Raw genomic sequence first — 26,461 nt, 5'->3', positions numbered from 1 at the left:
TTGCTTCCCCAAAGCTCCCACACCAGACTGGAAAAGCTCCAGTGGAGGATGTACAGCCTTGTGTGTGCTCTAAAGCACAGACGAGCTGTCTAGATACATTTTTGTAAGGTTGTACTAATTCGTCTATAATTAAGGAGACGACATGGAAATCACTCATGGTCCTGTCCTCTCTGTACAGATCAATTCTCAGCCAGGTGATTAGCCAGTTTGGAAACATCTAAAAGTTAAAAAACAAACCAAAAAAACTTGCCTCAAGATTCTAAACTAAAATCTGAAAATGTCACAGCTTCCTGTCATTGTGTAAGAAATCATTATTTCAAAAACACTTGTTACGAGTGTCCTGAAATTTCAGGCTGCAGAACATCGAAATACTCATTTAGAATTCCTGGGAACCCGACAGTAGAACATTCCTCTAAGAGAGTGGTTTTCAACTAGGGACAATTTCACCGCCCACCCCCCAGCCCCAGGGACATTTTGCAATGTCTAGAGACATCTTTGCTTGTCACAAACTGGGGAGAAGAGGAGGTACTATCGGTATCTAGTGGGTAGAAGCTGGAGATGCTGCTAAACATCCTACAATACACAGAACGGCCTTTACAACAAAGGATCATCCAGCTCAGAAAATGTCAATAGCTGAGATACCCTGCTCTAAGATATAGTAAAGCATTTAAAAAGAAAATTAGATTTTGTTATAATCAGAAAAGCATGGAACAAGTAGAAATGACTTACTGAAAAAGTGTGGGTGGTGTCCGGAGTTCTACCCCGAACTGCAAATAGAGGAGAGTGAAAATGAATAGCGAAGAGGTAAACAAGAAAAGCAATGTTCGGTAAGTAGGAGTCACGGTGAAGGGGAGAATTTGCCAGGCCCTGAGCACAAGGGTATTACTCAAGAGTGGACTGTGTGTTTATCCACGGCAGCTGGCAGGGCGTTGCAGCCTCCTCCACAAACAGATTCATCAAACTGCAAAGCTCCCATTCTTCAGAAACATTTCTAAGACAATATATGGAATCCATTTTCTGATTTTACTTGAAGATGAGTCACACAAGGTGCCAGCTATATGCTTGATTTCAGGCTTCTAAATAGTGAGAGCAGCCACTGAAAAAAATTACAGGGTAGGAAAGGCGGACAAAGGCACTAAAAACACTGAATCATTCTCATTTTTATGAGGAGAGGGAGAAGGCATATCCAGCTTAACCAATTTACATCATTTTGCTTTAGAAAATAAACATATACTTCATGCTGACAACTTTATGCCATGTTTCACATGCTGGAATTAAAATAGTTTTAGGAAAACATTTGGGAAAATAGAAGAGGGAAGCAATAAAATGAAATGGCAAAGATCCATTAGCTATTGAAGTACGTCTATTACTATTCAAGGTAAGTCACTTGAAGTTTTTCCCAGTCCTGTAAATAATTCCCTTCCCCAATCCAGGACCTATATGTGTACTGCATCACAAGATAAACTGAGTCACTCTCAGAGACCCACACATGTTACAGGGGTGAACATTTTATATCCACAGAGAATCCTACACTTGAACAAAGGAGTCACTAGGGCTGCTCCTGGAGTACATGTGAATTTTGCAGTTTTAAAGGGAATTAAAAATGTTTTATCGGGACTTCCCTGGTGGCGCAGTGGTTAAGAATCCGCCTGCCAATGCAGGGGACACAGGTTCAACCCCTGGTCCAGGAAGATCCCACATGCCACGGAGAAACTAAGCCCGTGCACCACAACTACTGAAGCCCACGCGCTCTAGGGTCCACGAGCCACTATCACTGAGCCCACGTGCTGCAAATACTGAAGCCTGTGCACCTTGAGCCCGTGCTCCGCAACAAGAGAAGCCACTGCAATGAGAAGCCCGCGCACCACAACGAAGACCCAACGCAGCCAAAAATAAATAAATAAATAAATTTATTTTTTAAAAGTTTCATCACTAAAGGAAATTTACAAATGCAACCCCGAACTTTGAGTTAGTGATCACTTTGAGTTTTTTAGGATCATTAAAAGGAGGAAAAGTGCATTTTCTCCTTTCAAGCAAAAAAATGAACTCAATAGAAGAAACAGTTCCTAATGGAATTATACATAGAATTTGGATATTATTTACCTTAAAACCTCATTAATTAGGACTTCAATAATCTGGATTTGAGGATAGTTTAAACAGAGTGTGGGCTGAAATTAACTCAGCTAAGCAAAGCTTTATAGAAAATGAGACTTGTTAATAATATAAATAAGGTAACAAAATTAAGCAAGCTTCAATCATATGTGTGATTTCAACCATTTTTAAATCCACTTGTTAAATAGGTCCCCTGAAAGACTGTTCCAGGTACCAACACATCAGGAAAAGGAGGCGAGAAGGGGAGGAGGGGCCAGGGCAGCAATAGTTAATGTTTAGTGTTGCTATTTGCCGGACAGTGTGTTAAGGACTTCCTAACAATTTTTTTTCATTTAATGCTCACAACAAACAACAACCTGAAGAGGCAGATACAGTTGCAGGTCCAGGAACTCTTATCTACAATTGCAAAATCCAAAAGGATCTGAAAGCTGACGGTTTTTTTCCAAAAGTTATTTGCTAGCAAAGCTTGACCTAACAGGATTTGGCAACAAAGCCTGACCTGAAGTGACCGAGGCTATGCACAGTCTTGGTGGGTCCCACGCAGCAGAGCTGCTCACAGCTTTTGCCACAGAAGATGAATGTGGTGAGTATGGGGTGCCGTCCCAGACGCCACTGAGGAGGAATGTGGAAGGGTGCTTTCTCCATTACCTTTCTGGGGACAATTTTACCTTCCTAAACACTGAAAAATTCTGAATTCAAAACCACAGCAGGCTCCAAGGGTTTCAGACAAGGGGTGTGGACCCTGGGCTGTTCCTGTACAGCAGGCCAGGAAGCAAAATCTCAGAGGCTGTCCTCTCAGGAACCTGCCCAAGGTCACATCTGGAGCAAGTGAGTGTTCAGTAGAGACCAAGATTCAGCCCGGGTAGCTCTGAGTCCAGAACCCACATGGTAGTATGCGGTCAGGCTTCGGGACTATAATATATAATTGAAAGTAGTACAACCACATTTAAATGCTACTTTTAACTAACTCAGACAACCCACTCACTTACTGAGTATGCTGAATGAAGGAGCTGAATGAAGGAGCTGACTGTCCTTAAGAAGCCGGTACGCAGCCATCACCCACTCACCCGTTTCCCGCTCTCTTCCCGGCTGCCCATTTCTCGAATCCTCTCCAGAATGGCATCCTCCGTGGGCCTAAGCGTGCCCGAGCTGCTCCTCAGGAGGGCTGCAATTTTCTCCCTAAATGAGGAGTACTCGCTCTGCGAGGCTGTGGCTGCATCCACACTGGCCTTCAAACTCTTCTCCAACTCCAGAGAGCTTCTCTTCAAGAGGCTCAGCTCCTGCTTTGAGGCATCCCAGACCCGCTGGCCAGCAAGCAGCCTTTCTTGGAGGATCTTAACTTCCCTTTCAAGAGCTTCTTTCTCCTCTACAGCACTGAGCAAGTCCTAAAATAATTTTGGAAAGTGAGGACAGTAGCATTATCAGCTAAGGAGGGGAACCTGCATTTGCTTCTCATTTACCTTGCTTGCTAATAAGTTCAAGGAGTTAGGGTTAAATGCTCATTCCATTTTTAATTTTAGGTGCCCTATCCTCTCTTCATAAAGTTTGTTCAATTGTAAAGCTATGTTAGGTAAATTTAGATGTCTGAAAAACAGAAGGGATATAAAATCAGGGCTAGAAAAAAAAAGAAGGAAGATGACATATAAGCCTTTTCTATGTGGACCTCTGGAAAGAGTTAATAAAAACAAATCATTGGCTAACATACTACTAGATTCGATCCATATATAGAATATGTTTACAGGCCTATGTGTTCTTAAGTTTGGTATAAATGGAAATTGATGTTGAGTAAACAGTAAACCCTCAGAGTCCTAATAAGTCACTAAAAGTTATTTGAATGAAGATGTCTCCCCTTAAAACTATTTTAAATAACAGGTAGAATTATCATAAAAAATCATTGTATAAAGAAGAGTAGGGCTTCCCTGGTGGCGCAGTGGTTGAGAGTCCGCCTGCCGATGCAGGGGACACGGGTTCGTGCCCCGGTCCGGGAAGATCCCACATGCCGCGGAGCGGCTGTGCCCGTGAGCCAGGCCGCTGGGCCTGCGCGTCCGGAGCCTGTGCTCCGCAACGGGAGAGGCCACAACAGTGAGAGGCCCGCATACCGCAAAAAAAAAAAAGGAGAGTAAAATCTTTCTTTCAATATTCATTGACTGTGTATCCCCCTGTCTCATAAAAATAAAACCAATACTGATAGGACCTGAAGAAAGGAAATAGAAAGGAGTAGCCATTTGGTGGGTGGGAGGATTAAAAGTTAGAGGGAGATACAGTACCATACTGAGAAGAATACTTTCAAAGAATATGATATGTATGATTAGGTTTGTAAAAATAAAGGGCATTGAGAAAGTTACCAGTACACCTACTTCTATTTACTATATGTAGAATGGTCCAAAGAGGCATAAAAAGGATATCTTTAAAATTCATTTAAAAAAAAACAAAACAAAACACTTGTGGACATCAAGTTCCCAATTAAGTGAATTCACATCGAATAAGATTAAGCAGTCGGTTAGCCAGCACTGCTATAATACTGTAGTCTAGGTAAATGGCAAACATATTTTTGGTTTTTATTTAAAATAGTATGTTAGGGACAAAAATAATTAAAAAGAAACCATATCGTCAAATAACAGATTCTACGTCTAAACTGGCCAGTTGACATTTCAGGCTGCTAGTTAAAATGCAATCATCCCTTTTGCATTAGAGCTTGAAGACAGGAAGAATGTTACTTGAAATGCTACCTCCTACTTTTTATTTAAAAAAAAAGAAAGAGAATATCTTCCTTTTTTTCCTGGTGATTTGTTTTTAAATCAAGGAAGTCTTGGGCATCAATTTGAATGAAAAGTCATCCAGTGGATGTAGGTAGTTAGAGAAAGCTGCCCCTTTCAGAGATGTAATAACTAAACTAATTATAGAAACCAGTCTGTGAAATGCTTTGCTTCTCCAGGTCCTGGCACCAGCTCCATTTCCCCACTGCCTTTCCAAACCAGTCGTCTGTGCAGAGAAGTCCCATTATTACTGCTAATTAAATTATGTACACTTTATCACAAATACAATATTTTAACACTTTACAGATTTCTTTTCAGATAGTAATACAGTAGCTGCTCAATTAGAGTAACTAGTATCAGCATTGGCGATAGTAAGTTGGGCCCATGTATTACTCAGAAACTACCATCTAATGTGTGGTTAGAAAACTGAGGTCCTAAATTCGATGATGCAGGGATGAAAATTAATCCTAATCCCCTCAGAGTTCTAAAACTCGATAGGAAATTACATATTAACTTTTACATTGAAAGAAAGTCCCTAATGCAAAAGAGGGGAGTTTCCATGACCAATGGAGAGATATTTTTAACCAGGAATTTACAAAAGATCCTAAAAATACACAAAAAATATATCAGACACTTGAGTACTATAGACTTACTGTCAGTTTGGAATAAACTAATCAATCAGCAGCTTACAGCAGGAGACCAATAAACACCATTAAAATATTTCAGCTATGAGGCATTTTTTCCACCCCAATATCAAACTGTTTTCTCACTGCCTTAGAGACCAGGGTCAAAACAGTCTTCTTTAACAAATCCAAAGCACCAATGCTTATGTCTAATAAAAATCAGAAAATTCTTTTGTGGTCATAGAATATAGTGGCACATGGCAGCAGGTCAGATTTTTTTTTTTCTGGACACATTTCAGCCCACAGAACTATATGCTGTTTCTCGTATGAAATGCAGACTCGGGAGCCAGCGACAAGGCCTTGGGGACCTGATCCCCCAGTGCTCTGATTAAGCGCTTCACAATTCAGAGGCACGCGGCCGATCTGCTGGAAACAGATGTCCTCAGACTAAAAATGCAATTACTTGTAGAGCTATCGGGAGACAGCGGCTAGAGTAGAGTCTGGTTGCATGGCTACCTCAAGGATACACTGAAGTAATGTGACATTGGTGTCGCCGGCCAGGACCTCGGGACTGCTGTCAGAGCACACTGACACACAGAACAAGAAACAAGTAGCTCCCTCAGAGCAAAATCAGGGCTGACCTCCACAGAAGAAATCGCACTGGCAAATGAGCACAGACCCTATCAAGACAGTGACAGGGATCACTTTAAAAAATTTTTAAATTAAATCTTTAGATTCAGTGCTACTAATGCAACAAAGTATAATGACCCCTTCACAATTACTTTTAACAAAAACATTTGTAAATAATAGGATCAAGGTGTTCAATTTAACTTCCCAATTAAATGCAGTAAGTAACGAAATCATTCAAAGGTTTGTGTTTTTAAAACACAATTGATTCCTATTACAATGTTGCTAACCATCCTATGGATTTGGATATGCCTGAGATCAAACTGCCTCTCAAAACTAAAATGACTAATTATCATCAGGGTAGAAAACCTCTGGCTTGAGCTTAATTCATCCAACCCTAGACAAATTTCGTAAAATTAAAAATTCGTTGGTTATTTCTACCTACTGCAGTTAACATCAACAAATAAACTCAGAAATTCCCCCAAACATGTCCTCTCATACATTGCTGGTGGAAGTGTGAATAGGCATAATTTTGATATAAATATCTAAAACATGTAATATGCACAATATCCTTTGGCCCTGTAATTCCATGATATATTAGAGTGGAAGCTGCAGAGTAACATTTTACTTCAAAATGAGGAGGACCTTTCCCAAATCTGAGCTGTCCCAGTGGCATAATCAACCTTGGAAAATAATAAGAATTCAACTTAAATTTGAAATTCCCATTATTGACAAACCCGATACAAGTTAACAATAAATTTAACTGTCCATGAGGCCAGTGTGTTCCTGGGCTTCACTTCAGTACTGCAAAACGCTCTGCCCTGAACTGGTCAGACTGTGCCTGGAGGACCATGGACAGTTCCCAGCTGAAATTTTAAGAGGGACATTGTCAAAATGGAATGAGTTCTGCATCACATGCTAGGATTAGACCCATAACAAAAAAATTTATGCAATCATGTTATTTTAAATTCTGTTTTAATTTACTTTAAATGTGTTGAATGAACCTAAAGACAAAGCATTGAAAACTTAATTATAGTTACAGAACAGAATGAAAATATTACAAACCTTGACAAGGTAAATACAATAATAAAATAAAAACTGGAATGCAGAACGATGGGAGTAAAAAGTAGGAGGCATTAAATTCATCATATATCATAGCAGAACATCTAAAAATACTATATCAGGTTGTTGAATCAGGAACAGAAATGTATTGTTTTAAAGTCTTAATGGTAATATCAGAGGTTCAAACAAGAGTTTGAGGCTAGAAGTGGAAGGAGAGATGATTTTTAATTTCACTTTGGAGCCTTATGAACATTTTTAATCTTTTATAATATGAGCAGATATTAGTTTAGTGTTTATTTTCATTTTAATTACTCACCATTTTAGAATGGTGAGCTCCTCTAGCTTATGAGCGCCAGGACCCAGACCTACCCACCATCCTGTTGGCACCAGTACTGGGATGCCTCAGGCCAAGTAGCTAGGTGGGAAGGGATACAGCACCACTAGTAGGCTGGCTGGCTGCCTTAGAACCCCATAATCCACTAGCCCACCCACCAGAATGCCCAGGACCAGGCCCCACCCACCTGTGCACCTGCACTAGCCCTGGAACCCCCAAGACCTGCAGCCAGCTGACATTACTTGGCCACAGCCACTAGGAGGCCAACACCAGCTCTGAGATACCTTGGGCCCCTCAGCCAGCCACCCCAGGAACCAACCCCACCCACAAGCAGGCAGACAACAGACCCAGGACCACTGCAACCCAGGAACCTGCCATGTCAGGACCCAGCCCACACACGAAGGAGCCAACACCAGCTCTGGGACACCCTGGGCCACTCAGCCAGCACCAGTCCCTAGAAACATACAATCTTCCAAGACTGAATCAGGAAGAAATAGAAAATATGAACAGACCAAACATCAGTAATAAAATTGAATCAGTAATTTTAAAACTTCCAACAAACAAAATTCCAGGATCAGATGGCTTCATAGGTGAATTCTACCAAACATTTAGAGAAGAGTTAACACCTATCCTTCTTGAATTGTTTCAAAAAATTGCAAAGGAAGGAACACTTCCAAACTCATTCCACAAGGCCATGTATTATCCTGATACCAAAACCAGACAAAGAATCACTAAAAAGAAAATTACAGGCTAATACCACCGATAAACATAGATGCAAAAATCGTCAACAATAAATTAGCAAATCAATTTTAACAATACATTAAAAGGATCATACCCATGATCAAGAGGGATTTATCCCAGGGATGCAAGGATGTTTCAACATCTCCAAATCCATCAGTGTTATATACTACATTAATATATTGAAAAATAAAAATCATATGATCATCTCAATAGATGCAGAAAAAGATTTTGACAGAATTCAACAGCCACTTATGATAAAAAAAAAAAAAACTCTCCAGAAAGTGGGCATAGAGGGAACATACCTCAACATAATAAAGCCCATATATATGACAAGCCCACAGCTAACATCATACTCAATGGTGAAAATCTGAAAGCATTTCCTCTAGGATCTGGAACAAGATAAAGATGCCCACTCTTGCCACTTTTACTCAACATAGTATTGGAAGTCTTAGCCACAACAATCAGACAAGAAAAAGAAATAAAAAGAATCCAAATTGTGAAGGAAGAAGCAAACTGTCATGTTTGAGGTTGACATAATACTATACATAGAAAATCCTAAAGATGCCACCAAAAAACTACTGGAACTCATCAATGAATTCAGTAAAGCTGTAGGATACAAAATTAATATGCAAAAATCTGTTGCATTTCTATATACTAACAATGAACTATCTGGAAGAGGAATCAAGAAAACTATCCCATTTACAATCACATCAAAAAGAACAGAATATCTAGAAATAAATCTAAGGAGGTAAAAGACCTGTATTCAGAAGATTATAAGCCACTGATGAAAGAAACTAAAGATGACAGAAACAGATAAAAAAATATACCATGCTCATGGACTGGAATAATTAATATTGTTAAAATGACCATACTACCGAAGGCAATCTACAAATTCAATGCAATATCTATCAAAATACCAATGTTATTTTTCACAGAACTAGAACAAATAATTCTAAAATTTGTACGGAAACACAAAAGACCTCAAATAGTCAAAACCTTCTTCAGAAAGAAGAAAAAGCTGGAGGTATCATGCTCCCTGATTTCAAACTATTACACAAAGCTACAGTAATCAAAACTGTGTGGTACTGGCACAAAAACAGACATGTAGATCAATGGAATAGAATAGAGACCCCAGAAATAAACTCACATTTATATGGGCAATTAATCTACAACAAAGGAGGCAAAAATATACTGTGGGAAAAAGATAGCCTCTTCAACAAATGGCGTTGGAAAAACTGGACAGCTACATGCAAAAGAATCGAACTGGACAACTTCCTCACACCACACACAAGAATAAATTCAAAATGGATTAAAAACTTAAATGTAAGACCTGAAACCATAAAACTTCTAGAAAGAAAACATAGGCTATGTGCTCTTTGACATCAGTCTTAGTAATATTTTTTTGGACCTGTCTCCTCAGTCAAGGGAAACAAAATCAAAAATAAACAAATGGGACTACATCAAACTAAAAAGCTGTTGCACAGCAAAGGAAACTATCAACAAAATGAAAAGGCAGCCTATTGAATGGAAGAAGATATCTGCAAACAATAAATCTTTTAACAGGTTAAAAGCCAAAATATACGAAGAACTGATACAACTCAACATCAGAAAAAAAAAAAAAAAAGGTCTTCCCTGGTGGCGCAGTGGTTGGGAGTCCGCCTGCCGATGCAGGGGACGCGGGTTCGTGCCCCGGTCCGGGAGGATCCCACATGCCACGGAGCGGCTGGGCTCGTGAGCCATGGCCACTGAGCCTGCGCGTCCAGAGCCTGTGCTCCGCAACGGGAGAGGCCATGGCACTGAGAGGCCCACGTACCACAAAAAAAAAAAAAAAAAAAAGAGAACAACTAGATTGAAAAATGGGCAGAGGACCTGAATAGACATTTTTCCAAAAAGACATACAGATGGCCAACAGATCCATGAAAAGATGCTCAACATCACTATTGAAAATCAAAACCACAATGAGATATTACTTCTCACCAGTCAGTACAGTTATTATCAATAAGACAACAAATAGCAAGTGTTGGTGAGGATGTGGAGAAAAGGAAACCCTCGTTCACAGTTGGTGGAATGTAAATTGGTGCAGCCTCTGTGGAAAACAATATGGAGATTCCTCAAAAAAATTAAAATTGAACAACCATATCATCCAGCAATTCCACTCCTGGATATTTATCCAAAGAAAATGAAAATACTAATTAGAAAAGATATATGCACCCCTATGTTCCTGCAGCATTATATATAAATATATAACTCAGCTATAAACTCAGCTATAAGAAAAGAATGAAATCTTGCCATTTGCAACAACATGGATGGGCCTAGAGGGTGTTATGCTAAGTGAAATAAGTCAGACAGAGAAAGACACAGAATCACTGTGCGATTCCATTTATATGTGCAATCTAAAAAACAAATGAACAGATATAACAAAACAGAAATGGAGTCATAGATACAGAGAACAAACAGGTGGTTGCCAGAGGGTAGGGGGACGAGGGAAGGAAAGAAGTAGGTGAGGGAGACTAAGATGTACAAACTTCCAGCTGCAAAATAAGTGAGTCATGGGTATGAAATGTACATTGGGGAATATAATCAATAATTACGTAATATCCTTTTATTGTGACTGACAGTAAATAGACTTACCATGATGATCACTTTGAAATGTATAGAAATATCAAATCACTATGTTGCATAACAGGAACTAACATAGTGTTGTAGGACAAATATACTTCAAAAACAAACTCATCGGTTACAAGGGGTGGGAGGTAGGGGAAGGGGGAATTAGATGAAGGCAGTCAAAAGGTACAAACTCCCACTTAAAAGACAAATAACTCCTAGGGATGTGATGTACAACATGATAAGTATAATGAACGCTGCCGTATGTTATACGGGACAGTTGTTAAGAGAGTAAATCCTAAGAGCTCTCATCACAAGGAAAAAATTTTCTATTTCTTTAATTTTGTATCTATACGAGATGATGGATGTTCACTAAACTTATTGTGTAATCATTTCACGCTGTATGTAAGTCAAACCATTATGCTCTACACCTTAAACTTATACAGTACTGTATAGCGATTATATCTCCATAAAACTGGAAAAAAAGAGAGAACCAGGATGAGGACGTGAATTATAGGGATTTTGATCCTGACTTGCTCCAGTGAAGAACTGTCAAACAATTAAGACTGCACAGAGGAAGTGGACCTCCGGTGAGTTCCCTGCCTCTGGAGGAGTTCAAGGGAAGGCTGGGTACTAGCTAGACAGGGACATTTTAGAGATGATTCTTATTTCAAATAGAGAGTTTGATGATCTAGATTCTAGAAGACCTTAGGGTCACTTCCAACATTGTGATTCTATGATTTTGAAGAGCTCTTTAACTTCTTTAGTAATTTATCCTGTCTGATAATTTCTCATTTCCAGGAACTCTTTCCATATGTCTGTACTCTTAAAATAACCATACATTTACTTTAATCCCTAGATAAAAGTAAATAACTAGGAAAAGGAAATTAAAACACTGAGCATCAATTATGTGCTGGGCTTGTCTTGAGTACCATATGTAGATTACATCATTCAATCCTAACGATAACTGTAAGAGGTAGATCCTTAAATTATTTTCCCATTTTACATACAAGAAACTGAAGTTCAAAGAGGTAAAGTCATATGCCTCAGATCACACAGCCAAATGATTCTGGAGCCTATATTAAAAACCCAAGAGCCTCGCCTCTGAGCCACCCTGCTCAGTGTGTCTCTCTTATCCTCTCCCCTCCTACACACGCTGCTGTAGACAACAAACCAAGAAAGCAGAAGGGACATCCTTCCAAACCAAGCCTGCTGACTCCAAAACCAATATTCTTTCTCCTAGCTTCAATTCTGGCCACTAGAATTAAGGAAAATGTGAACAGTGTGAAGGAAAATAAGCTGTTTTAAATCCATTATGTAAGTTTAATTTCTGATTCACTGATTGAAATGTCTGGTCTATAGGAAACGTGTGTGGCTAATGTAGATAAAGTGACTACTTTTCTCAGCATTAGATTATTTCGAGACAACAACAACAACAAAAGGTGCCAATCTATAAAAGTTTTAAAAACATACTGCAATTTTAACTATTAAAGATTGTCAAATAATATATTATCCATATGTATAATAAATCACCTGGATTTTTATTTGGGAATTTTCATAAAGTAACTTAAAAAAAATCATTAAGATAATAAGAAAAGCTGAGTTTGGTAGAAACAGCACCTCAGCCCCGTGGATACTTCTACCTCTGCAGTCATTCTGGACTTTATTAATAAAGTAAGTTTCCAACCTCAAAAACAGAGCTTTAGAAAGCATTATGAAAACTCTTCCTGAGACCATTAATGTGTCAGTAAAAGCACTTGACAGTGTTTTTCAGTAGTAAATCTTTGGAGTCATAATCCCATGAATGAGCACTTTATTAAAGACCTCAAGTTTTTTACTGCCCATATTTTTTTAATAATTTGTATTATTTTGGCAGGAACTTGATCCCAAAGTGAATGTGTTTCACAAGTCTGAACAACATTGCATCATCAGTCATTTACAAGTAAAGACACATATAAAAGAGGAGTAAGTTTTGTATTTTTAATGTGCTTTTGCAATACATTGTCATTTCCTACTGCTCATCTCCAGAAACGCACTTTTATAGACAAACTCAATTCTTCATAATTTTCAAGGCTTGATAATTTGATAACTACTATCTATAATCAAATTAAAATCATTCATTCACTGAGGAAATTTGCATAGCTACTTATTTTTATTGTTCCACTGACAAATAGTATTTGGCACCAGACTTGTATGGAGGAAGTAGCTGTGAATATACATGTAAAGGGGATTACTGATAAAAGCACAACAACATAATGACCAGGGTTCAAGTCACTTTGCCAGTTAATAGCTGTGCATACTTGAGCAAAGTACATAACCTCTCTGAGCACTTAGCAAAATGACTATGCTAATGGCAAGTGATTGATAAATGGTGACTATTATACTAATGATTGCTGATAGTACTAACATAAAAAGTCTGAGAGTCTTAAACTTCACTAAGAAGGTTTACTTATAGGTAGAATATTGAAAGTGTAATTTTGAAATAATTTTATGTATATTGTAAGACAAATCAAATGAGTAAATATTATTATTAATATCCAAAAGATACTAATATAAAGTTAAAAGATATTAATTTATTAATAAATTAATTTTTATTTTTAAAATTAATTAATTTTAATTAAAAGTAATATTCTAATTAACTCTAGAATATTACTTTAATTAAAAATACCAGTATTAATTTATTACTAAAAAAAGTATTTCTAGCTCTGTCCACTGAAAGCAATGACACCCCAATAGCAATGAGCACACCTAAAGCCTGAATCTTGGTTTCTAAGCACCATTCCCCAGTAAAAGGAGCCAAAGCTCCATAGAGAATAGGCTGCTTTTAGTTCTGTGGTCTGAAAATTGTAAGTGAGCCTAAGATATCATCTTCTGTCAAAAGGCAAGGAAGCATTGAAAGACTAAAGGAGTCAGGTTATGAGGTCACAGAGACCATCTTGTAGGGACTCGTCCTGGCCAAACATGGAGGATTGGAAAGCCAAAAGGAGAATAATTGATTATAACATAGTAAGTGTCAATAAATAAAAATCCATGTGTCCATAGAATTGAAAACAAAAAGCTTTTCTTTACATAAGAATGTCAACTAATAAGTAGAAGGAAGGGTGAAATTAGAATATTACCACTTTGCCACCCCTGATGTAAGTTAATCCAGAAAAGGATCAATGGATGATAACATCACTAGGTCAACTTGATGCAGAACAGAAATAACCTGCCAATGATCACCCCACAGATACCTTACTTAACTGAAGGAAAAAAAATGTACCTTTACACTAAAGAGCTGGGCAATCAAACTTAGTTTCAGCAACAACAGAAAAATCTAACACTGTCTGCTTCTAATGCAATGCAATATGAAATGTACAACTTTGTTTTGGTTTTGTTTGTTTGTTTTTACAACTTTATTTTGTTTTTTTTTGTTTGTTTGTTTGTTTTGCGTTACGCAGGCCTCTCACTGTTGTGGCCTCTCCCGTTGCGGAGCACAGGCTCCGGACGCACAGGCCCAGTGGCCGTGGCTCACGGGCCCAGCCACTCCGCGGCATGTGGGATCTTCCCGGACCGGGTCACGAACCCGTGTCCCCTGCATCGGCAGGCGGACTCTCAACCACTGCGCCACCTGGGAAGCCCTGAAGTATACGACTTTAGCTTTGAAATATTCTTGCCAGAAAGGTTTAACCTGGGAACTTCCCTGGTGGCACAGTGGTTAAGAATCCGCCTACCAATGGAGGGGACACAGGTTCAATCCCTGGTCCAGGAAGATGCCACAGAGCAACTAAGCCCGTGCACCACAATTACTGAGCCTGCGCTCTAGAGCCCATGAGCCACAACTACTGAAGCCCGCGTGCCTAGAACCTGTGCTCTGCAACAAGAGAAGCCACCGCGATGAGAAGCCCACTCACCACAACAAAGAGTAGCCCCCGCTCGCCGCAGCTAGAGAAAGCCCATGTGCAGCAACGAAGGCCCAACGCAGCCAAAAATAAATAAATAAATTAATTAATTAATTAATTTTAAAAAAGGTTTAACCTGAATCCAATACAGCCCCTAGGTATAGGGCATAGATGAGCAAGTTAAATAACACCTTGAAGAAACAATCAGACCACTGCTCTGTACTCTGTACTCTGTATAAGTCAATGATATGTTTTGAAAAACTATAAAAGGCTAAACATAACAAATAAATGCAATGAATGAACCTAGACTGAGCCCCAATTTGGGGAAGAAAACAGCTATAAAAGACATTCTTGTAGAAAATGATGAAATTTGAATGTCAATATTAGATGGTTATTGATTAGCTATTGCGGTGTAACAAATTAGCCCAAACTTAGTGGCTTAACACAACAAACATTTATTATCTCACAGCACTATGGGCCAGAAATCTGGGACTGAGTTAGCTGGGTGTTTCTGACTCAAGGTCTCTCAGAAGGTTCTAGTCAAGCTGTTGACCAGGGCTACTTTCACCTCAAGATCATCTGAAGGAGGATTCACTTCCAAGCTCACTCACATGGTAGCGGATAGGCCTCGGTTCCTGGGCACCTGGGCCAGGCAACTGGCTACCTGAGGGCCCCACCACATGACAGCTGGTGTTCCTCAAAAGCAACGATGCAAGGGAATTCAAGAGAGTGTGTCTAAGACAAAAGCCACAGTGTTTTCATAACCCAATCTCATAAGTGAGATCCCACCACTTCTGACGTATTCCACTCACTGGAAGTGAGTCAATTCATCCAGCCCACAAGGGGAGGGGGATTAAATTCCACCTCTTAAGAAGTACAAAAACCATGTGGGTCTGATAACCTCCAAGGATGATATTGTGGCATTATTGTTGACTTTTAGATGTGATAATGGTATTGTGATTATGTACGGTAATGTCCTTATTCTTAGAATATATATGCTGCTGTAGTCAGAAGCAATACATACGATGTCTAAACCTATTTTGTGTGTGTGTGTGTGTGTGTGTGTGTATGCAAAGTAATAAAGCAAATACAGCAAAATGCTAACAACTGTTGCACTTGGGTGGGTAATAAATGGATGTTCATTGTATTCCTGTCTATACATGTTTGAAAATTTCTGTAAGAAAAATTTGGAGAAAAATAATTGAGTTACTTGAATTGTGTCCGCTCAAAATTCATATGTTGAAGCCCTAGCATCCAACGTGATGGTGTCTGGAGATGGGACCACTGAGAGGTAATTACATTTAGATGAGGTCACTAAATGTCATTACCTCCCAGCCTCCAGAACTACGAGAAATAAATGTCTGTTTTTTAAGCCACCCAGTGTATGGCATTTTATTATAATAGCCGAAGCAGACTAAGACAAGGTGCTCAAATGATTGAAGTGACTTGATAACAGTGATAAAATTTTTACTCATTTCACAAAGTTAATGTGACAGAAGAAGAAATCCAGTGGTAAGAAGGGCTTTTGATACAGAGAACTGGGGGGAAATAGAAATTATTATCATTGCTGTGGATCACTTTCATATTCCAACTTCTCATATTACCTCAGCTTGGCAGTGAAGTCACTGTAGACCTGGAAGACCTAAGAGATGATCCCACAAAGATGGCTCCTTCTACTGCATCCCGCCAACTCCAGAACCCCCGTCACAGCCTGTGGGACACCACTGAACCTTCACCCTTCATGGAGCCTCTCTTTTTCAGCATTAGTCATTCCTTAATTTTAAACTCCATCTCCTTTACTCTTCAACTTTCTCTTACGTATTTTATTAACTGATTGCACTAGCTCACTTTTGCTTTTGGAAATTAATTGTTATTATTAATCCCATAATTAGTTTCCTTGACACAAAATTTTTTAAATATAATTAAAGGATTATATAGTGTTAAAAAAATACCGTATTAATTCCCATGCTCAAACAGACTCCAGCTAATTTAAAAGGTAAAGCAATTCATCGGATAAATAAAAGTTTGGAATTAAGAGTCACTTCCCTTTGGCAATATCTCTCAAAAATTACAAACCCCATATCCTTTGACCCAGCAAGTCTACTTCTAGGATTTTTGTCTTGCTGATATAGTCTCACATATGAGAACTGACAGATTATTCATAGCAGCCTTGTGTATAATAGTGTGTAGTGTCTTACCAATTTTTTAAAAAGTAAATAAAAAGAAAAACATAGAGGTGCAGAGTATGTTGCCATTTGTGTTAAAAATAAATAAAAATAAACATATGCATATATATATGTAGAAGATTTCTAGAAAGGTATATAAGCAATTGTTAACAGGTTGCCTCTAGAGAGACCAACTCGGTGGCTGGGGGGAAGGGACTGGGGGATAACTTCTCATCACATTCCCCTGTGTCCATTTAGAATTTTGTATCTTGTGAATGCATTACCTATTTGTTCAAAAATTAATTTAAAATTTCTGTAATCCTTACAGTTTAACCAAATAAGACATATTAGCTACAAACTTTTTACTTTTAAGTGTTCTGTATTTCTTTTTTTCTAATTAGAAAGAAACTGTATCCAATGGCCAGATCAGGTCACTGACTCCCGTGGTGCCCCAGACCTCCTGCTGAGAGGAGCCTTTGAAATCGCAGTCAATAACACTAGTGCGCTCATCCACATCTGGTTTTCAATTTCTGCTTCATAAACATGATCACAGATGCACACACACGCTCCACATATTGTACCTGGTTCAGCTTCTCTTTCTCTTCAACGCAGGAGGCAGCTTTTTTCTGCTCTCTGTTTACTTCTGAAGCCAGCCTCATGATTGTTTCTCTGCTAGCTTTTGCCTCCATCTCATGGACATTTTTAGTCTCTTCAAGAGTAACGATTTGTCCTTTCACGAATGCGTTTGCCTTGCACAGCTCTCCAAGCTGAAGAGAAAGCAATTACAGCTGTCCCGTAAAAATTAATAATTTCATACCACTCTAAGCAATTCTGATCTATAAACCCCAATGATCTCATTATCACATGACAACAGGGAAAGAGCTATCCCTCCATCCACTCAAAAGATAACTTTTTCAAAGGCAGCCCCTAAATGCTCTTGTTATGTGCAGACCCAGTGGTCAAATTAAAATTAATCAAAAGGTAGCTACAAGGCAACAAGGATGAGAGTTCAGCCAAAAGCTTCCAGACAGAACAAGCATCAACGAGCCCCTGGCTGCGGAATACTCAAGGGCCGGTGATGTCCCTACAGTTACGGCAGGCAAGGAAGCAAGGCGCTCTATTCAGCCCACATCCACTGGCACCAACTGCCTGCAGGGCGTTACCTGGCACAGGGTGGGGACACACAGAGAAGAAAGCAGGACTCTCTTTTTCAAAAAGAAAATCCTTCTTGTTAATATAAGCATAGAAAAATCCTGAATAACATGCTCGAACAATGTATTCAAGGGGTTGGCTGGGAGAATAAGACTTGTATGATTTATAAGGAGGGAAAATAAAACCAACCAGCCTCCTTGGCCCCAGGGAAACAGCCACGCAGACAGCTCAAGGATATCTGTCGAAAGACCCAAAACTCCTCATGACAGGGTCAGCATTTGCGTTAGGACAATCAGGGAAAGTGACATATCTTTTAGCCTCAGCAATTTGCCAACATGGTGCCCTGTTCCTGACTCAGTGCTATTCCCTCTCTCGTGAACACTTTTCCTCATATTTGTACACTTCCTCTCCAACCTCCTTTTCAAGGTCCCCATCTCAGAGGGGCACTCCTCGGCCGGTCTACCTAAAGTAGCACCCCATGCCTCTAACCTGCTTCACTCTCTTTCCCCATATCCCGATTTGTTTTTCTTCTTTGCATCTTTTACTACATGGGATAATACTGGATATTTGTTTATTTCCCCAGCATCTTTAACCACAACAATGGAAGCTCTAGGAGGGCACAGACTCAGTCTTGTCTCATTCACTGCTGTGTCCCAGCACCCAGAACAGTGTCTAGCACACTATAATCACTCACTAAACGTATGGGAAATGGATGAATGAATTGCCAAATAAGGAATCCCTTCTTTTCTACTGTTTCCTTAGAGTGTGTGTGTACATGTGGTTACAAGGGCTTTAAAAGTAAGGGAATGGCTTTGAAATTGCAGTGGTTTCATTCACCTTCTCAGGGTAACACCCAGTGAGTGTTCAAGACAGTAGCCTTTTTGCTCTTGGCCAGGGAGATTGTTGGTTGTTTTTTTTTTAAGACAGGGACCTCCTCAGGCGATTGGGATGCTAAAACTCTAGGGTCTCAGGATCTGTTTAAAAATACAGGTTATATTATCATTCAGGTATGGTGAGGCCAACGGATCAGGAGACATTGTAACTGTGTTACTCACAGTTTCTGAGAGGAAGGGGCACACCATGCCGTGCAGGGCCACCCAGGGAGCACCAGGGCTGGTCAGGAGACAGAGAGAGCCAGGGGAAAACATGCTTCCCACGGGAAGGAATGGGTGAGGCAGGGTAAGCAAGCTAGTCTGACTAATTTCAGTGGGTTCTGGAGTGTAGGAGCCATCTCTAGTTGTCTGGCACCTGACCCTGGGGTGATTAGTTGTATAGTGGCCAGAGTATAAAAGCCTGATAGAGGAAGTGGCTGGGGTATGGGCTGTGTATTGATTGGTTTGCATATGAAAGCTGTGCACCCAGGAGAGTCATTTACTAGGAACTGGCTGATCCTGGGACCCAGTCTTTCCTGGGTCAGCAAGGTCCCAGATGTCAAAGCATTCGAAGTACAGAATATAAAAAGGCGAGATTAATACAGTATTAACACCCAAATTAGCACCTGGAGATTGTCTCTGATGAGGGAAAGGGTACCTGAAAGAAGGAGCTTCTTAATTTCCTTTTCTTTTCCCCACCACTTGGCTTTAAAGATAACCCCCCAAACTACAATGTGAAGTGGACTTTTATTGCCAGGCTCCTGGTCACATGTTACAGAGGGGGAGCTGAATCCAGCACGTTGAGGATAGCAGACAGACCCCAGGCCTGAGCAACCAAAACCCATGAGTGAGGTGGAATTTCCTGAAGCGAAGTGTTACATTTCGCAGCTCTCACAGAGTTCACGTGGGAGGCTTACTAATAACCCACTGAGGGGAGGCCTTTAAGAACGGCTGCATCGGGCTTCCCTGGTGGCGCAGTGGTTGAGAATCTGCCTGCCAATGCAGGGGACACGGGTTCGAGCCCTGGTCTGGGAAGATCTCACATGCCACGGAGCAACTAGGCCCGTGAGCCACAACTACTGAGCCTGCGCGTCTGGAGCCTGTGCTCCACAACAAGAGAGGCCGCGATAGTGAGGCCCGCGCACCGTGATGAAGAGTGGCCCCCGCTTGCCACAACTAGAGAAAGCCCTCGCACAGAAACGAAGACCCAACACAGCCAAAAATTAATTAATTAATTAATTAAAAAAATACGGGAGTCCATGTATTTAAAAAAGAATGGCTGCATCCCCAGTGGTCACTGCAGTGCTGTTTACAATAGCCAAGACATGGAAGCAACCTAAATGTCCATCAACAAATGAACAGATAAAGAAGATGCAGTACATATACACAATGGAATAATACTCAGCCATAGAAAAGAATGAAATAATGCCATTTGCAGCAACATGGATGGACTTAGAGATTATGATACTAAGTGACGTAAGCCAGACAGAGAAAGAAAAATATCATATGCTATCGCTTATATGTGGAATCTAAACAAAAATTATCCAAATGAACTTACGTACAAAACAGAAATAGACCCACAGACATAGAGAACAAACTTATGGTAACCAAAGGGGGAAGGGGGGGAGGGATAACTTAGGAGTCTGACACTAACATATACACACTACTATATATAAAATAGACAACCAACAAGAATCTACTTCATAGCACAGGGAACTATACTCAATAATTTATAATAACTTATAAGGGAAAAGAATCTGAAAAAGACTATATATATATAATACATATATATATATATATATTACTGAATCATATGTATATGAATCATTTTGCTGTACACCTGAAACTAACACAACAGTGTAAATCAACTATACTTCCATTTAAATAAATAAATAAATATTTTTTTAAAAAAAGAATGGCTGCATGGAAATCTATCAGGAAGCAAGGATATGAAAGGTTTATAAATGAGCAAAGATATGGTGTCCATTCAAATAGCTTCAGGCTCTCTAATGAATCACTACAGTCCAGGTAGTGATATAATTAATTTCCATCTCAATGGCAACCTACCATTAAAGTAGGATTTTTATTTATTTGGCTTTAGTGTAAAATTAAAAAGTACTTTAGAGATAATCTTAACCTTATGCTCAAAAAGTATCCAAAAAATGACACACAGCTGGTTTTGGTTTTGGTTGTGAGTGTGTATGTGTTTCTATCTGTAACTAAAACAAACAAAAATCTTCCTAAAACAAATCATTAAAATGAATAATTCGTTGTATTTGACAACCTAAATACATTTTAGACAAAACAATCAATTCCTTCTGGAGAATAATTAATCTCAAATAATGCTAGAAAGGATCTTGGAATTGAGGCTCAGAGAGGTGATATGTTTTTTCCCAGGTCACACAATTAATGCTGTACTAGGGCTCCTGTCCTGTTCTCCTGCACCCCCAGACTCAACCACAGCTCTTCCTTTATGGCACACTTCAGAATGACCACTAAATGTATAGTCTTTTTAATCTTCATACAAATACCTTTAGAATTAAATCTTCATCTGATGCCTTTTCATTCTTCTTCCCTGGATCTAAGCAGTCATGAAGTTAAGCCAGAAATTCCTCATGTTTCCTGCAATTCTGTGAGACTTGATCCTTATTCTCCTTGTTTTCCTTTAAACATTTTCTGTCGGGCAAATAACAAATAGGTCAAGTTTTAACACCAAAGAAGATAACATTCATCAAAGTTCAGAACTCAAGCTCTCTGTCGGGAAATAACCAATAATCATTTCAACACAACACAGTTTCCCAGACACAGAGCACGATATCGTCTTGCAAGCCCAGTTAAAGAGGGAGAGAAGTGGAAACAACACTGGGGCACGTACACTCTGCAGAAATGTAGGGAGATCTTTACGGCATGTTAGCAAGGGAGACAGATCTGCCTCCTGTTCCTGACATTTTAGGATCTGCAGAAGTGGAAGGTGGTTCTCTAGATCACACATGGATCCACTCAGCCATGAGTCTCTGTTGTGGCTTCGTGGGAAAGAAAGAGAGTGATGCTACATTGGGTCTAGAGACCATGCTTTGGTCACTACACAATGATCCATAAGGGTTACTTAGAGCTTTCCCTGGCTCATGGCCAAGCATAACTATAATCAAAAATACATCAGAAGCAGGGGATGTGCCCACCCCTGGAAAAGAGAGGTGTTCAATCATCAGCAAAGATCACTATTAGTTTTTGCACATCCAGAATTTTTAAAGAATATTGGAATGGGCCAATCAAGGAAAATCAGTCAATTTATGCTCTGCTGTGAATATTTTATTTCAAATCTCAGATAGGTTTGCTAAAATAGCATCGTCTATTTCTAATTCTTTAAATGTTAAAAACTAAGAGATCATAAAAAACAGACATATTTTAAAGGCAAATTAGGATCATTTCAATAATTTGGCATCATTTTTTAGTACCCTAGATAATAAACATGATTATTGCTTTCCCTTTTTACCATGTTGAGTGTTTACTGCAATTCTTTCACGCTATTCAAAGATTAACAAAGCATGTAATTGCATATACTCAAAAGCATATCATATTTCTATTTAGAAAAAATGTATAACAATAAAAGACCAACATCAATATATCTCTAAGTTCTTATTTTCAGCATATGAAAGGTAATATTTATTCAGTCTCTCTCACTCATTTAAGTCATAGTTAATGCTATGGCTCTGATTTATTTATGTATATGATTCTATATATTTACGCTAAGATTTCAGTCTTACTTCTGTTCCAGGAGTTTCTAAATTATTTCCACTTCTATTTGCATTTCACTTTAACCCAACAAAGTCCCAGGCGTCTGTCATAAAGACATAATCACATAAATGTGAAAATATGAATGCACATGGGTACTCACTGCATCTTAGTTTATAATAATTTTTTGACTGGAACTAACCTAAGTGTCTAAAGTTAAGAGCAAAAAGAACCTGTTAAGTAAATTATGATATTAACAGGCAATGGAATATCACTGGCCATTAAAAATGATACAATGAAAGACTTTTTAAGTATTTACAACATAGTATTCAGGAAAAATAGTTCCCTACATGATGCCGTTTATGTACAACTGTCTGAAGATCTATTCAACAAAATGTTAGCTATAGCATTTCTGGAATCATAAGGTTGTGAGTAATTTTAATTTTGGGGGGCACTTTACTATATCTTTAAAAACTTTCTTATAATGAATATATATCATTTTATTACTCAGTTGTTTAATAAATATTTATTGGGCACTTACTATGCTACTTACTATGCTTAAAGGTGCTAAAGATACAGTAGTAAACAAAACAGATAAACATCCCTCATAGGGCTTACATTCTAGTTGGGAAGATGGACAATAATCAAAACATAAATGTATGTAAAATGTATAGTATATTATAAAAGGGCTGGAGACAAAAACAATTAAGCAGGAAAGGGAGTAAGAAACATTTGGGAGGAGTGGGGTGAAATTTTAGATGTAGTCGCTAAGATCAGGTTAGTGGCAATGGGAAGTTGTCAAAATTTAGATTTATTTGGACGGCAGAGACAGATGATGAGATTTACTGAAGGATCAAGGAAAGAGAAACAAGGATGATCCAAGATTTTGGCCCTGATCAACTAGAAGAATGGAATTATCATTAAACGAGATTAGGAAAAGCACAGGAGGATTTTATGGAAACACCAGGAGGTATTTTGGACATGCTCCGTTTGAGATGCCTGTTAGACATCCGCATGGAGATGCCCAGTAAGTCGTAAGATATGTGGGTCTTTAAAAAAAAAAAAAAGATATGTGGGTCTTGAGCGCTGGGAGGAGGTCCAGGCTAGATCTAGAAACTACATGCTCGTGGGGGGTCACGAGCATGTAGATCATACTTTAAGTCATGAGACTGGATGAGAGTGAATTTAGATAGAAAGGAGAAGAGAATCAAGGACTGAGTGAGCCCTGGGGCACTCCAGTACTTGGAAGTCAAGGAGATGAGGAGGACAAAGCAAGAGACTATGACAGAGAGGCTAGAAAGGTAAGATCAAAAGCAGGGGGGCTTCCCTGGTGGCGCAGTGGTTGAGAGTCCGCCTGCCGATGCAGGGAACACAGGTTCGTGCCCCAGTCCAGGAAGATCCCACATGCCGCGGAGCGGCTGGGCCCGTGAGCCATGGCCGCTGAGCCTGCGCGTCCGGAGCCTGTGCTCCGCAACGGGAGAGGCCACAACAGTGAGAGGCCCGCGTACTAAAAAAAAAAAAAAAAGCAGGCACGCGCAGTGTTCTGGAAGCTAAAACAAGAAAGTGGTTCAGGGAGAAAAGCCAACTGTTGGCTCATACTGGAAGGTCAAGTAAGATAGGACTGATCATTGAATTTGCAATGCGCGGTCACTGGTCACCTTAATGAGTGGCTTCAGTGGAGTAGATCTGAGAAAGGAGAGAAATTGGTACAGTGAGTACATATAAACATGTTCCAGGAGTTTGGCAGTACATGGAAGGAGAGAAAGAGGACAGGAGCTGGAAGCATTGGGTTTTTGTTTTTATAAGATGAAATAAGTAAAACAAGTATCAAGTATTTTATTAGTAAAGTGATTTAAGTTATTATACACAGAATTTTTAAAGTGTATCTTAAGAACAGGTAGCTCCCAATTTTATCTCAATAATCACCTTGTGTCAGAACTAAGGGTAGAAAACCTAGATTTCCTGAGCTCTCTGCATAAACTGGCAATAAACCCTAATGAGGAGTGTTCAGGGTGGTCTGGGGTGTTTTGGGTTTCCGGGGTATTTTTATAACTAGCTTCTGAATAAACCCTTCCCCCTGTGCACTATTCCTCCACCTCCACTTAAACCTCTACTTAGAGGAAATCTTCCAAATTGTATATATCTAAGAATTTGCAACCCTAATCAATAGGGCATAAACATGCTTAGGACAACGCCATGACATTTAGAAATGAGCTTGGAAAAAATTTTCAAGAGTCCAAAGATACGTGAGGTCAATGATTTTTTTTTTTTTCAAAAATGCAGGGGACACGGGTTCGAGCCCTAGTCCGGGAAGACTCCACATGCCGCAAAGCAACTAAGCCCATGCACCACAACTACTGAGCCTGAACTCTAGAGCCCGTGAGCCACAACTACTGAGCCTGCCTGCCACAACTACTGAAGCCCATGCACCTAGAGCCCTGCTCGGCAACAAGAGAAGTCACGGAAATGAGAAGCCTGCGCACAGCAACAAAGAGTAGCCCCCCTCACCGGAACTAGAGAAAGCCTGCACAGAGCAGCGAAGACCCAATGCAGCCAAAAATAAATTAATAAATTTATTTTTTAAAGTTAAAAAAAAAAAAAGAAATTAGTATTTTAACACTAGCTCCACTGAGAAGTATATTGAAATATCCTCACTGCAATTTCTCGTCCAGTTCTACAACTTTCTTCTTTAACTCCTGGTTCTCCTTGATTGCAGACTGAGCTGTGATTTTTAGTTCTAATTTTAGAAGTGGAGAGTGCCGCTGATTCTTATTCTAGCTCCTGAACTCTGTCTCTCAAAGAGGTGAGGAGAGACGATTCTCTGGCATTGTTTTCTCCGTAGTTCTCCATTTCAGCTTTCAACTCTTGACAGGAAACTCCTTTGGAAAGCATCTTGGATCGCAGTTCTCGAAGCTAACATGGAAAAGAAGTAAAAGAGGGAAAAGAAGTAAAAGAGGGAAAAGATGTCAATGGTATAAGTTGGAAGTACCTTGAAAAAAACCCAAAGTCATAACTTAAAATTTCAATCTTTTATTCATGACTTCATCTGACTTTACTTTTTTTTTCTTCATATTTGTTTCCACATTATCAGCTGGGAAATTATGCCTTCAATAGGGGACTTCATAGTCTGTCTTTTTCAAAAAACAATTGAGCAATGTCTTGTGGTAATTGAGTCTCACTCAAGAGACATGTGTTGTGTATTTTGCAAAAAGCAATAAAATATTTTGCAATGAGAATTCATTTTCTAAATCTGTATTACTGCTATTGCTGCTCACGATGAAACAAGGAAGCTGCAAGGTAGGCTGTTTGTAATTTCATGGCCATAGCTGTTTCCCAAGTCAATACGGACTATGCGATATATCACAGCATTTCTCCCCCTGGCCTTATGGACCCTTACTGTGGCTGATAAAGAAAAATAATACTCGGATTTCTGGAAAAAATATAGGAGAAAAGGAAAAATCATTATAGGATTTATACTAAGGAAACGTTTTAACTTTTATGAATTCTGTGGCATCAAAATGCTGAACACAGTATGTGCCTTATTAAGCTACCAGATCCACTCCCATTAGAAAACTTTATGAATGCATCTATTTTTTTGGAAATGTAAGTATGCATGCATACACATACACACACACACACACACACACACACACACAATCAACTCATCTTTCAGTGGGATCCTGGCAGCCTAGTGAGACTGCTAGTTACCTCACAGGCAAGCCTAGGATTCCTTGGGGCCATCAGGCTATAAGTGCAGTGAGTCTAGAGAGAATCTCCCAGAAACTCCACAATAGACCTGA

At 39.4% G+C, this 26,461-nt stretch overlaps 1 protein-coding gene across 1 annotated transcript in view; it reads right to left on the bottom strand.

Annotated features, from left to right (window-relative positions):
- The window catches only part of CCDC170 (coiled-coil domain containing 170), a 95,326-nt gene that overhangs the window by 26,378 nt on the left and 42,487 nt on the right, over positions 1-26,461 (bottom strand). Inside the window, 5 exon segments of the mRNA XM_089921681.1 lie at positions 3,180-3,497; positions 17,487-17,672; positions 21,461-21,605; positions 25,317-25,393; positions 25,395-25,574. Coding sequence (XP_089777807.1) covers positions 3,180-3,497; positions 17,487-17,672; positions 21,461-21,605; positions 25,317-25,393; positions 25,395-25,574 — 906 coding nt within the window.

The sequence above is a fragment of the Delphinapterus leucas genome, chromosome 12, assembly GCF_059928025.1.
Source record: "Delphinapterus leucas isolate spDelLeu-1000000601 "Yukka" chromosome 12, BTC_Dleu_Yukka2, whole genome shotgun sequence".
In the NCBI taxonomy this organism is placed as follows: Eukaryota; Metazoa; Chordata; class Mammalia; order Artiodactyla; family Monodontidae; genus Delphinapterus; species Delphinapterus leucas.
The sequence above is the reverse complement of the archived record's forward strand: the minus strand, read 5'-3'. Positions and strand labels throughout refer to the sequence as shown.